The sequence below is a fragment of the Camellia sinensis genome, chromosome 6 (genome assembly GCF_055761805.1).
Source record: "Camellia sinensis isolate YWXY chromosome 6, ASM5576180v1, whole genome shotgun sequence".
NCBI lineage: Eukaryota > Viridiplantae > Streptophyta > Magnoliopsida > Ericales > Theaceae > Camellia > Camellia sinensis.
Window position 1 is genome coordinate 195,720,378 of NC_138966.1, and position 11,914 is coordinate 195,732,291.

The 11,914-nt window shown below is 35.0% G+C and overlaps 2 protein-coding genes across 4 annotated transcripts; one reads left to right on the forward strand and one right to left on the reverse strand.

Moving 5' to 3' along the window:
• Window positions 1–3,607, forward strand: LOC114262443 (dynein beta chain, ciliary protein). The gene is made up of 3 exons (XM_028202798.2): window positions 1–374; window positions 1,465–1,589; window positions 3,197–3,607. Exons 1-3 carry the CDS (start codon window positions 224–226, stop codon window positions 3,479–3,481), a joined length of 561 nt encoding a protein of 186 aa, XP_028058599.2. The 5' UTR covers window positions 1–223; the 3' UTR covers window positions 3,482–3,607.
• A 943-nt stretch (window positions 3,608–4,550) lies between these two features.
• On the reverse strand, window positions 4,551–11,642 carry LOC114262442 (mitochondrial thiamine diphosphate carrier 2). Of its 3 annotated transcripts, none has more exons than XM_028202793.2 (8): window positions 11,336–11,642; window positions 10,889–11,040; window positions 10,018–10,134; window positions 9,280–9,391; window positions 8,544–8,671; window positions 8,008–8,160; window positions 6,724–6,867; window positions 4,551–5,059 (listed from the first exon to the last, which is right to left on the reverse strand). In XM_028202793.2, the coding sequence occupies exons 2-8, from the start codon at window positions 11,003–11,005 to the stop codon at window positions 4,841–4,843; spliced, it is 990 nt and encodes a 329-aa protein (XP_028058594.2). In that variant the 5' UTR covers window positions 11,006–11,040; window positions 11,336–11,642; the 3' UTR covers window positions 4,551–4,840. The 3 variants fall into 3 exon arrangements, with proteins under 3 accessions (XP_028058594.2, XP_028058598.2, XP_028058597.2); XM_028202797.2 differs by having other exon boundaries at window positions 10,889–11,068; window positions 11,336–11,592; XM_028202796.2 differs by having other exon boundaries at window positions 11,161–11,351.
• Between the last annotated feature and the right edge of the window lie 272 nt (window positions 11,643–11,914).

The window sequence follows — 11,914 nt, forward strand, 5'->3', positions numbered from 1 at the left end:
CCACTCATTTTCCTTATCCTAAATCACCGACCTTGTACGAAATACTTCCCTCATACGTGGTTCACACAAGACACTGCCACGTGGACACTCCGTATTCAAACTCAGGTTGATCGTTCTAGGGTTTCTGTAAACTGTGTGAGTTTAGAGAGAGAAACAGATACATACAAACATATATATATAGAGAGAGAGAGGAACAAATTCTAGAGAGAGAGAGAGAGTAGAAATGGGGCAGGCATTTCGTCGAGCATCTGGAAGAATCCGAAGTACGAATCTCGAACCACCGTCGTCCACGGCGCCGAAGAAGGCGGTTGATAGCCGGCCACCGGTGGCACCGCCCGACAAGGTCGCCGGAGATAGTTTCGGTCCAGTTTCCGGTGAGTGTCCTTAGGGCGAGACACGAGCGATTTGATTTGATACAAATGCTAAGTCTTTTGTTTCGGATTGAGATTCAATCTACTGTAATTGCTTATAGTTCAAGCAATGTAGTTCAGATTCAGAAATTATCATACTTGTTCATAAATCACACACGCACGCACACAAGCTTGTCTTTGTATCTGATTAGTGAATTGTTCTTGAAAACCATGTTTATACATTGTATATATAGTCATATTGTGAGTATGAATTTATTGAACCATAGTTTGAGTTGAGCTTAGAAAATTAATGATCATCAAAACGTGTTCAATCTTAGCTTACTTACATAAAAGTTAATCACCAACAAGTTTTTAACTAGACGATTAGAGTCAAGCTCGAGTAGATTGATTCATTTTATGGCCATATATATTATGCATACCCATATTTGAATGCTCACACACTGAATTGAGATTAAATTAGGAAACATTTTTAGCGAGTGAAAACCCATATTGAAATCATTGTGAAAGTACTATTAAACATACAAATTAGAGATTATTTATCCCAAAAAAAAAACATTCAAATTAGAGATCATGAGTTTTTATTCTTTAAATTATGTAAAAACCAAGGTAATGTTGTTTGATCTACAGGACTATATAGATTCAGGTTTCTGCAAGTGTACCCTGTAACCTAATATTTCACATCTGTCATATGAAAAAAAGAATACGAAACAAAATTATAGAGCTCCATGTTCCGTTCATCTCTATAAAGCTGAAATTTGGTTTAATTGCTAATTTGTTTATGGAGGAGGATAACATACTTCATTGGTTGAAAGTATGAAAAACACAGTAGAGGGAAAGTATTGTTAATAAAACTCCAAAACACTAAAAGCTTACACCTTGTCACATCCAGGCTAACTCCTCACCACACTGATGGAAGAAAACACTTTTGGCCTTCTTAAACGCTGTTATTAACATTCCTATGCAGGACCTTTACATAAGAAGAGGAATGTAAGTTAAAGCACACGATGCTACTCTACATTATCTATACTTACTATTGAGAAAATCTGTGTTATTATCATAAATTGGTAGGTTCTCATTTCTCCCTTCGTTGCAGAGGTTGAACCAAGAATTAATGCAGAAAACATCCTTGAAGAGCGGGATCCACAGTATGATGTTATGCTTAATCAAATGGTGGGTAGAATTAAATCCAAACCTGGAGGGAAACTTGAGATGGGTGAGGTGAGTTTGTGGAAGCTGTTGTTCTATCTTCTTTAAATTCCTTTTAACAGATACTATTGAAATTTGTGATGTTATTTCTCAGAACTCAAGATTTATTCTTATTATAAGTGTTTGGGGAAAAAATGTTTAGGAAGAATACAATGACCTTACCTTGCTTATGATTTATGAGCATGTATAGTAGAAAGTTGGTGCTAGAACTGTTTATACATGGTATCATTAAGGCTCTGAGTAGAGCATCAATACATGGGCTTTGTGGATCTATTACTGTTTTAGTCCAAATTTCTGTGACAAGTAATTATCATTATCTCATTTACTTTCTACCATCAGTAGTTCTAAGCTCGGTTGATAATTTAATCAATGTTATTGCAGAGTTGTTTGGTTTGTCTACATGGTAAACCCATGTAGCTTGTGGGCAAGATGGAAGCAATAGAAACAGGTTTGGGATATGGACAATATATCATCTTCTAAACGACCCACATTCTGCTGTACTGGTTCTGCCATCTGCGTATCTTACCCATTATTCTACTGTGCTCATTTTCTTTATTTTAATTATGAATATAGATAATAATAATACATTGTGTGCATATGCAATGCTGTGCATGTGACAGGGAGGGTAAATGGGAGATGGTTAGCTTTTAGACACCACTTATGGATCACTGCGTTCAATGTTGCAGCAGTCTCTATCTGTATAGGAGATTAACTCATTCAATTCAATGCTTTCTAGAATGGTTCTGATATCTGATTTTAAGGGCATGAAGGTCTGTCAGGTTGAAAAGTTGGCATCACCTTTCCAAACCACACATCTTTTTTCTCATTATTCCTTCACAGGCACCTTAAGATACGATCTTGAACTCTTAGTTTGTTCTTTGTCCAAGTGTTTTGTCACTTCTTATCATACTGGTAATACTCAGCCTCTGCTTGATGAAGCGATAAATGAGCTATTTATAAAATCTTAATTGCAGGCTTATCCTCTTTTCATTCTCCTACTTGCAGCCTCATCTATTTGTTGGGTCAATGGAACATACTGAATGGGAATGTCAATCATGTTTTGAATGAGTGAGTTTCACAACCCTGACAGTGTTTAAAAAAAAAATAATTATTGTTCTGTGTCTAAGTACTACATCATCTGAAATTCCTCGCCATCTTTAAGCAACCTAGGTGGCATAAACACGGGTTGCCATGTGCATCAATTAATTTGAAATGATTTATGCGGGTTGTGGTGGTTGTGAGGATAAATTATTGCGCCAACTGTTCTCTTAATTTTGGATATATATTTTCGCACCGGAGTTGATGACTGCACATTTCATTTCATGAAACTTCAATTTCTTTTTACCTTTTTAAGGTTGATTATGATTTCATTGGACTGTTCTGACAATATATGCTTTGTGCTTTCTGGTACTGTAGAAGAGAAATGTGTGCAAACAGATACTAAAAACCATAGGAGAACAAAGAATTCCTAAATTTCATATATTTGCTTTGCCAAGGATATGCTACAAGTACACATGTTTGTATGGACCGACAGCTTTCCAGTTCAAGTGGCCTACTCAATTTTACACAGTTTATGCTTTATATGTTTTCAATTGTTAATTTCTAGCGTTCTGTTGCAGGCATCCGTGGTAGAGAATTATAGAAGGCCTTTACCAAAATTGAGAAATACAAATATGGATTCCAGCAGATATGAGGAAAGACCCGTTCCTCCAGGGACCCTGAATGTGGCACAGCTACGCCACGTCATCCTCCTGCATCAAGGCAAGGTCGATGATCATGATGGGCCCATGGATATCCATCAGATTGCTGAGAAGTTCCGAGTTGATGTTGTGCAGATCCAGAAGATCCTCCAATCGGTTTCACTGCCTCCAGAGGACAGCAGTCAACAGAGAAATGATCGGTGATGGATACTGGCTCTCAGCCTTTGTTGTTTTTACTTTACTATCACAATTTTCTGGTGTTGAAATTTATTGATTGGAAACATTATCGGTACATTCACATTTATGAAAATCATAGGAAATTTTGGATGATTTGTGGGCTTGGTGGTTGAATACACGAGTAAACCTCTGGCAAATTCTTATTGTAATCACTAATTGAGAGTATCTGCTATGGAGGGCAGTGAAATTTGGTTCTTCAGTTCTTTTTACAATAAATGATGAATCAATTATAAGGCAGAATTTTACATTTGATATCAGCTCGTTATTTGAATTTAGCTCGTTGTTTAAATAAATTCAACTTAAACATATTTTAAAATTGGTTAAATTTTTCAATGAAAACAATTTACTATTTGATTCAAAATGTATATATTAAAATTTTAAGCTCCTCCAAATCTCAAAATTTATTATGTAAATAAATCAAATTTGAATTCATTTTAAAGTTTTTGTAATATTTTCAATTCAAACTCATTCGCAACCTTGGATTCAAGTGATATTTTTTGTGATGATATCATTTTTATAAATAAAGGCATCTTTAAAACATAACACGTGATTGACCCATATCTAATTACAAATTATGAAATTCATAATTCCTAGGCATTACTTGTACTCAATATCTCATGAATCATAATCTCTAGGTATTATTTATGGGTAATAACATACAAATAAAAAATTCATACAAAATTTTTATGTGAATGTTGTGAATAAATGGTCATGTTTACAAAATTAATAGTGAAATATTAATAATCTTATTAAATTAGTGTAGTATTCATTATCTAATTGAATTAATATCCATTGGATTAATAATCCCACCCTTACCCCATTACTAATAATCCTACAAATTTGTTGGATTAATTATCCATTGGATTAATAATCCTAAATCAAAATGTTAAAACAAACATGGAATAATTGGACCCACGAATGAATAATCTCAATCCCATGCTCTAATCCACCCAATCAAACATGTCAAATGTATACTAATACTAGAGTATTACTAATCCCAACATGCAAAACAGACTATTAGGAGACAATAAAAACAAAAACAAAAAATTGAGGGCCTCACATAGCCAGCCCTATATTTCTGAAAATGGGAAATATCATTCACACAATCAAAAAGAGTGGGGCATTTAGCCACTGTCCTCAAAACCCTAGAATTCATCTTCAACTCTGTTATTGCCACAATGATAAGACTATGGTGTATAATTAATGGCTAAACCAACTAAATGGCCCTTTCTTTCCCTTCTTCTATGGGGGGCCTTCTAAATTACACGAGAAAAAAGAATGTATGAGGGAATAAAAAAAAGTGAAAGATTTCATCAAATCAGCTTTTCATGTGAGGATGGACTCCAACCAATCTGATGTAAATTCATAAGCAACAAAAGTTACAGCACCGGCAGGCGCGGCTTTGACGACCGATGGGACGATACCCTTGTAGAGGCCAGCCCAACCCTCCATTTGTAAAATCCGGCAAAGTGCATCATACATATTCCTGTAACAGTGTTGTTCAACTCGAGCTCCATACCTCGGGTGTCTCTGTAGTCCTTCAATCTGCAACAGAAACAATTACGTGTCTAAGTGGGTACAAAGAAACCACCAAAAAGGGGCACAAAAATGGCTTCTTTGTTTTTCTTCTCCAAATTTACAATACAAATGTGAGATTATAAACCAAAGTAATATTAAATGATTACAGAATCTGAACAATGCTTAAAGAACAAGTACAAGAAGAATGCATGAGCATCTCAAGATCGATTAAATTTTGGTTTTAATACACATTAGGACTAAGACAGAATACATGGAATACATGGAGCTCCATTTTAGCAAAACTATGAATAGGTACGAAGATGGAGTACAAAACAATGGGTAGGAGATATCTAAAGGGAGCATTTTTGATATTTTGGGTTTCATTCATAAAGGTGGAGAAATTGAAAAGGATGCGAGTCATAAAATTAGAATCAGATAAATGAAATTGAGAAGTGCATCGGGAATGTTGTCTGATCAAAAAAATGTTGAATAGGGTGAATTAGGCCCAATGATGGGGCAGTCCTACAATTGAGGAGAAGTTTACCAAGGCATTTGAACACAATAAATAAGATTACCAAATTAAAACCATCCTCAAAAATATCATTTGTAGAACTTGCTAGTTTTTTTATGTAATTACACAAAAGCTAGAATATATTTGAACAACATAGTTATGACTAATCAAGGAAGAAGTTATCGTCAAGCCATTAGCAATTTGTCAAGCTTCCTAAGGCTTAGCTTTAGGCAACACAAATGGTCTTGACCATTCTTTTTATTGTAACTAGTTTAGACCATCAGTCAAGGGTGACCATTGGTTCAATGGTAAAACCTTCGCCTAATAACCTTGACAAATTGCTAATGACCACTTTGTACAGTATGTCAAAGGTTAAGTGTGTACCCAATCTTTCCCTCCCAAACACACATTAATGTGTACTATTGAGCATTTTTTTCTTTTTTTTTTCCTTTTTTTTAATTTAGACCATTAGTGACTTCAAGTTCTTATAGCAACAGAGCCTCAGACATAGTTGCTAATAGTGCTAAAAAAAACCATCTGTTCTATGTATGCCTATGATCATGTACATGCCACCCTCCCCAGGACCTAAAGCCTTTTTGAGAAGGTGATAAACTATATGGGGAATCATGGCCGTAAAGGGAGGTGCAAAGTTAGCATGCAGCAAAGATCACTTGCTGCCTGCCGCCATAGATGATTTCAGTCATTATTTAGTGAGGTGGACAGCAGCAATATGAAAGCCGCAATGTGAGAAAAAAGTAGGGGAAACAAGGGGTCAGCACACTTGTAAATGCTTAAAATTTAGGTTGAATGAGCAAATAGTTGTCAACCTGGGTGTCACCAAAAAGATCAAATGCATGTCTAAACTAAAGGTCAAATAATAGTTCTAGAACAGCACAAAAAGTGATTCTTAGACAGTCAACGAAAATTGAGCCCAGAAATCCTAATATGGATGTGTCAACCCTGACCCTTTCTAACAAGAACACCTAAAGTAGGAAAAAAAAAAAAGAATGCACCAAGTTTACATTCTCACCGAACATTTCTACTGTCAAACATACATCATAAATGTTAATCCTTCTAATGACTAAATCAAAAAGATATATGGAAACCTGCCAAACTCAACATCTTTAACGAAATACTGACGGTGGGAACATAATAGCCTGCCACAAGGTTGGGATCATACCTGAAACCTCTTCTTGACCACATCAAGTGGATGACAGACAACTTTAGCACATGTGCCAGCTGCCAACCCACAGATGAAAAGCTGGAAACTTGAAAGGGATTCATCAGCAACACCTACATTAGGTATTAACCACCGGTTCCAGTCCTACAAGAAACACAGTAAAATAACAAAGACCACCATTATCATCGTTTGAGTAGATGCATAAACAAGTGTCCATCTACATTTCCACTAGAAGAAAGGATGTGAAAGTGGAAGGAAAAAAAAAATATATCAACCTTAAGTAAACCCAAGATTGGTTGTTTAGGGTGGGTTGGGGTGTTTTGGGAGAAAGAAAAGAGAAAGGGGGCTGCTGTTGGTGTCAAGCCCCACCAAGCTTAAGTACATGCAACCTTGGAAGTTCTTAGATGTGCATGCACACACACTTTTTACAAAAGATAAAACTTGATTCCAATTCCTTCACACTAATGAAGTTTTATAATGGGATAGAGTCAAACCAAGGTTATACCATGAATTCATAGTACACACTTTTTAGTCCAAAACCAAATTTGTCTCAATCGCTGAAGTTAAAAGCAGCCTTCAAGAGTGCAGAATTCTATAATCTAGCCCACAGTCCTCAAATTCTTTGCCAAAGTTTTAGGGTTTTAGCACTGTTTTTTTGGATAAGTGAAAGTGTTTTAATGTTTTACCCATATTGAGAGAGAGAGAGAGAAGAGAGAGATAATCACCTCTCCTCCCATACATTTCATGAGATTCCACTTACTACCAAGATTCGTTTACCTAACTTTATCCAATTCAAATCTAAATATGGAGGATGCTGGGATCAGCCCTGGTATTTAAAACCTTGAAACACACCAAGGCTGTTATGATTTATAAAGGAAAAAAAAAATGACTGTGGGCTGCAATAGATTAGCACAAAAACATCAGCACCATGGCCATGGAAATAGATGGATATGCAATGAAGAAATTTGAGAAACTCATCGAATTACAAAGAGCCAGATGCAATTTCAGGCCACTGTAAATTTTTCAAGTTTTATGAACTTTCCCAGTTTTATCTTCATTTTAAATTACACTATCAGATTGAAGATTCTACATCTACATTCGCTCTGAATACACTGCTATGTCACCTTATCAGTTCTCAGTTATGCAGATTTAACAAATGAGGCTCAAATTATTTCTCCTCGCCATCAATAAAGGAACCAATTTTTGAAACACGAAAATCATATACATCATACGAGTCATATGTATTAAAACATGCAGTATGACTTATAAAGAGTAAAACCTTACCATCACCCAACGCTTGAAAGTATCATAGGTTCCAAACTGCAGGCCAGCATAAGGAATAATCTCAACCAGTGTTGGTGACAACCCAGCATAAAGCCCTCGAAAACCACGAGTTTTGATGATATCAACAAATGCAGATCTCATGGTCGGATAAACCTGAATGTGGACATACATCTTAGTCATTTCTAGTTTTAAACAAGGTGTCTAAACCTCAGAGCCCTGATTGACAACTAGGACATGTTAGTGTCCATTCTACACCCATCAGATAGTTACTAGGATAAATCCCTGTAAAGGCCTCAAGGGATACCATTTATACTCAAGAAATCCCATTTCCTATACCCCTTGCAGTTAAATTTTAAGTCTGTATGGTTAGAAATCCATATATTGCAAAAGAAAGCATTTTAGATGCACAAGATGCTTGGGTTTTTTTCCCCATAAATAACATGCCAAACTCATAACAGAAATCTTCAAAATAAAAATAAAAAAATATTCTGGAACACAAATATACTGATGTTATTGCATGTATTCAGATGTGATACCTTTGGCTCGCCCTGTGAAGCTAAAATGGTTCGTAGAAGATCAAATGGATATGATCCAACTGTTGCTGCACATCCCGCTAATGCTCCACTGATATAAGAAAGATACGGACTTAAATGAATGTGATCCTCTGCATCACAAAAAACAGCAACCAGGATATGGCATGTAAGAGACCAATACTAGAAAGATCAGGCCTAATAATGTGCATATGCCTAGTGTTAACTGAAGTTTTGACATTTAACATTGCACAATCAAATAGCTTATATCAGAATTTATAAGATTAGAACCACAAACAAACACAGACAATCCCCTTTGCCATGTTTCTACAATAATAAAATAGAAGCACGATGCCTAGAATCGCATTAGGCATTGCTACGGAAAATTCATCATGTAGTCATTTGGTCCCATCCCAGTGACCAAAACTACACAATACATTTAGAACACAGCCATCCATGACAAATGAGAATAATTCCTTAAATAGTTAAACAACCAAAAGCCACTTTTCAAGCTCAAATCGTTAGAGATCCAATTGTATGTAGTTAATCAGAATAATAACATCAAATACAGGCAATTGCATTTAGCTGAAAACAATAATAATTAGCTGAGGAATATAGCTCCTGTTTGGAAAGTGAAAAAAAAGATTGTATGTGGTAACATCTAATTATCCAAAGGAATAGATTGCCAAAGAGTGCAATATAGTTGTATCTCTGACAATGTTGTTTGAGTTGTTTAACAAACCTGTCTTGGAAGAACCAGCTGCAAATGTCTTCAATTTGTGCAACACAGTAAATTGTATGGCAGTATATGGCATAACCATGAGGAGTGCTGGGACATTGCCACGCCAAAAACCCTGTAATGAGCCATCAACATGAATAAAATGTGGCAAAAATACAAGGCATTGCCAAAATACACCAAATCTGATTTTCTTATAAAAGACAGCCCAGCCAAACTTGCAAAGATATTATTGTCCACCAGAGAACAGAATTGAAATCAATAGAGGATAAACCTAAAACAGCCTTCTTAAAGCTTTATATCTTCTCAGTGGAATATGCTATTTTCCTATATTGGCTAATACAAGTATTAATACCCAAAAACAATTCTCTTCACGCAGAGACCCAAAGAAAACCAACAATATATACATATATATATATATATATATTGTTGTAAAAAATATAAGATACAAAATTGTAGTTTTATCAAAAGTACAGCACAAGCCCTATTGTTCTACACCTATGCAGATGTAACTCAAAAGCTGGTTATTGGGTTCAGTTTAATCTAATTGCCTAAGATATAGGCACCTCATTGGTTGCAATGAAATAAGAAATTGAATAAAAAGACCCAAAAAAATTAATATCATGAATATCATCCTTCAGCAATTGGTGATGGAAAATTAACCAACCTAAACCTAGCATCACAGACTTATGTGTAGTGCTAACAGAAAACATTATTACCAGTCTACAAATGAAGGTTAAATACCCGTAATCCTTCCTCTCTAAAGATGTCCTTAGTTGCTTGTAACATCCCGGTGTATTTTGATGGTGCATACACATCTTTATGAAGCAAAGCCCATGAAGTAGTTGGTTCCAGCTGAACCTGAAATACCCAAACAAGGATTTTTTCAGTCCACCGTGTAACCTTCCAAATGTGAACAGGCATTTCCATATATGCACATGCAAACATGCATATACACACATGATGCAAAATAATGGTTTACACCTACATAAAATAGTCAAAGTGGAAAACACTGAAAGGTTTCTCATGTTTGTCATATTCTCTTAACATTTAAGCATGATATGTTTTACATTTGGATTATAACTTGTTCAAGGCACTTCAGGACATGTTTACTTTATATTAGTATCAATTTCCAAATCCAATCATTTCAAACTCTTGAGAATTCATAAGTCAAGACTTAAAAAATTTCAGACTGAATAGTTCTAGAGTTTAATAGCTACCCCCATGATAATTATATTTAGCATGTAAATCCTTCACCTAAAAAAATATAATTTAAGTTTGGTTGGACTAAGAATGACAAATTTCTTTTTAATCCAAACTTTCTGGGCAAATCTCCTCCTTGACATCGATAACTACGGGTAAAAGAGTTACCAAATGTCTTGAATTATGGAAAGCCAAGATAGTTGTTAGGTGTACAACTACACATTGAACAATCAAATTAGAGGTCAAAGTGTAATTTCAGTTGATATTTATAACCCATATGCAAAAAGTCCAGGAAAATGGGTAATGAATGTGTAATTTCAAGCCAGTGTTTCCATAATCAAAGCAAATTCAATAAAAATATAGATAGTTAGTCCTCAACTGAATTTGGGCTGAATGGGATTCACAGATTTACCTGGAATCTGATCTTAATAACATCGAGCGGAGACGTTACTGTCCGCGATATTCCACCAGCGATTGCACCGGCAGTGGCATCTACAAATGCCCTTTTCAGCTGCCCCGGCTCTTCCATCACCCCAACAACCAAGCTGAGGTTTTTACTAGAACCTACAATCCAAATCAAAACCAACCCCCCCTAAGGTTTAACAATATCAAATCTACATCCAATTACTCAAAAAAACCACAATGAATCAAACAACCAAAATACTCAATCAACAAAACCCAAACCTGAAAAGATTGTAACCAGATATGAAACAATACCAAACCTGAAAACCCTCCAGAAAACTAGGGTTCCAGCGATATTATGGTGAAATTGTGACTAATTTTTAAAATTCAAATCAAGATTTCATAAATATCATAAATAGAAACATATTTATATGTATTGATTGATATGACCAAGTACCTGGGAAGAGAATAGGGTAATGGAACGATAACAGCCGCCATTTTGACGATTTGAGAGAGTCAAAGTTTAGAAAGAGAGATTTTTGGGATGGTACCGCCTTCAAATATCTGTAGCGTCAACTTGGAAAATTTTGGAGAGAGAAATTGGGGACCAGACTAGAATTTACGAGGAGTTTGGGGGAAAAGAAAAGAAAAGAAAAACAAAAGGAAAAATATTCGGAGAGAGATTGTGTGGGGAGTGGAGCGTTATTATGACGCGCACAATTATAATAGTAGTCAAATTATTTAAACGGTTTTGTATTCATTATGTCCTTTATACTTTATACCTTAGATGATTAATATAATTATGATATTATTTTATTTTAAAATTATTATCTTATTTATTATATAAATTATAAAGATTTAAAATTTTTAAAATTATATTATAATACATTAATTGATATACCAATTCATACCTGTAACATTATTCATATATTATCGAATGATTTGAAAAATTAGTTAAAAATTAATTTTTTTTAACTTTTTTTGATATTTTTATATAAGAGATGATATAATTCAAAATGAATTAAAAGTATCATTT

Coding starts and splice junctions, on each gene's coding strand:
- LOC114262442 (XM_028202793.2), bottom strand. CDS start 11,005: ATGGAAGAGCCGGGGCAGCTGAAAAGGGCATTTGTAGATGCCACTGCC. Junction 8,672..9,279: donor AGCTGGTTCTTCCAAGACAG/GTTTGTTAAACA, acceptor TTTGTGATGCAG/AGGATCACATTCATTTAAGT. Junction 8,161..8,543: donor CTTCACAGGGCGAGCCAAAG/GTATCACATCTG, acceptor GTCCACATTCAG/GTTTATCCGACCATGAGATC.
- LOC114262443 (XM_028202798.2), top strand. CDS start 224: ATGGGGCAGGCATTTCGTCGAGCATCTGGAAGAATCCGAAGTACGAAT. Junction 375..1,464: donor TAGTTTCGGTCCAGTTTCCG/GTGAGTGTCCTT, acceptor CCTTCGTTGCAG/AGGTTGAACCAAGAATTAAT. Junction 1,590..3,196: donor GGAAACTTGAGATGGGTGAG/GTGAGTTTGTGG, acceptor GTTCTGTTGCAG/GCATCCGTGGTAGAGAATTA.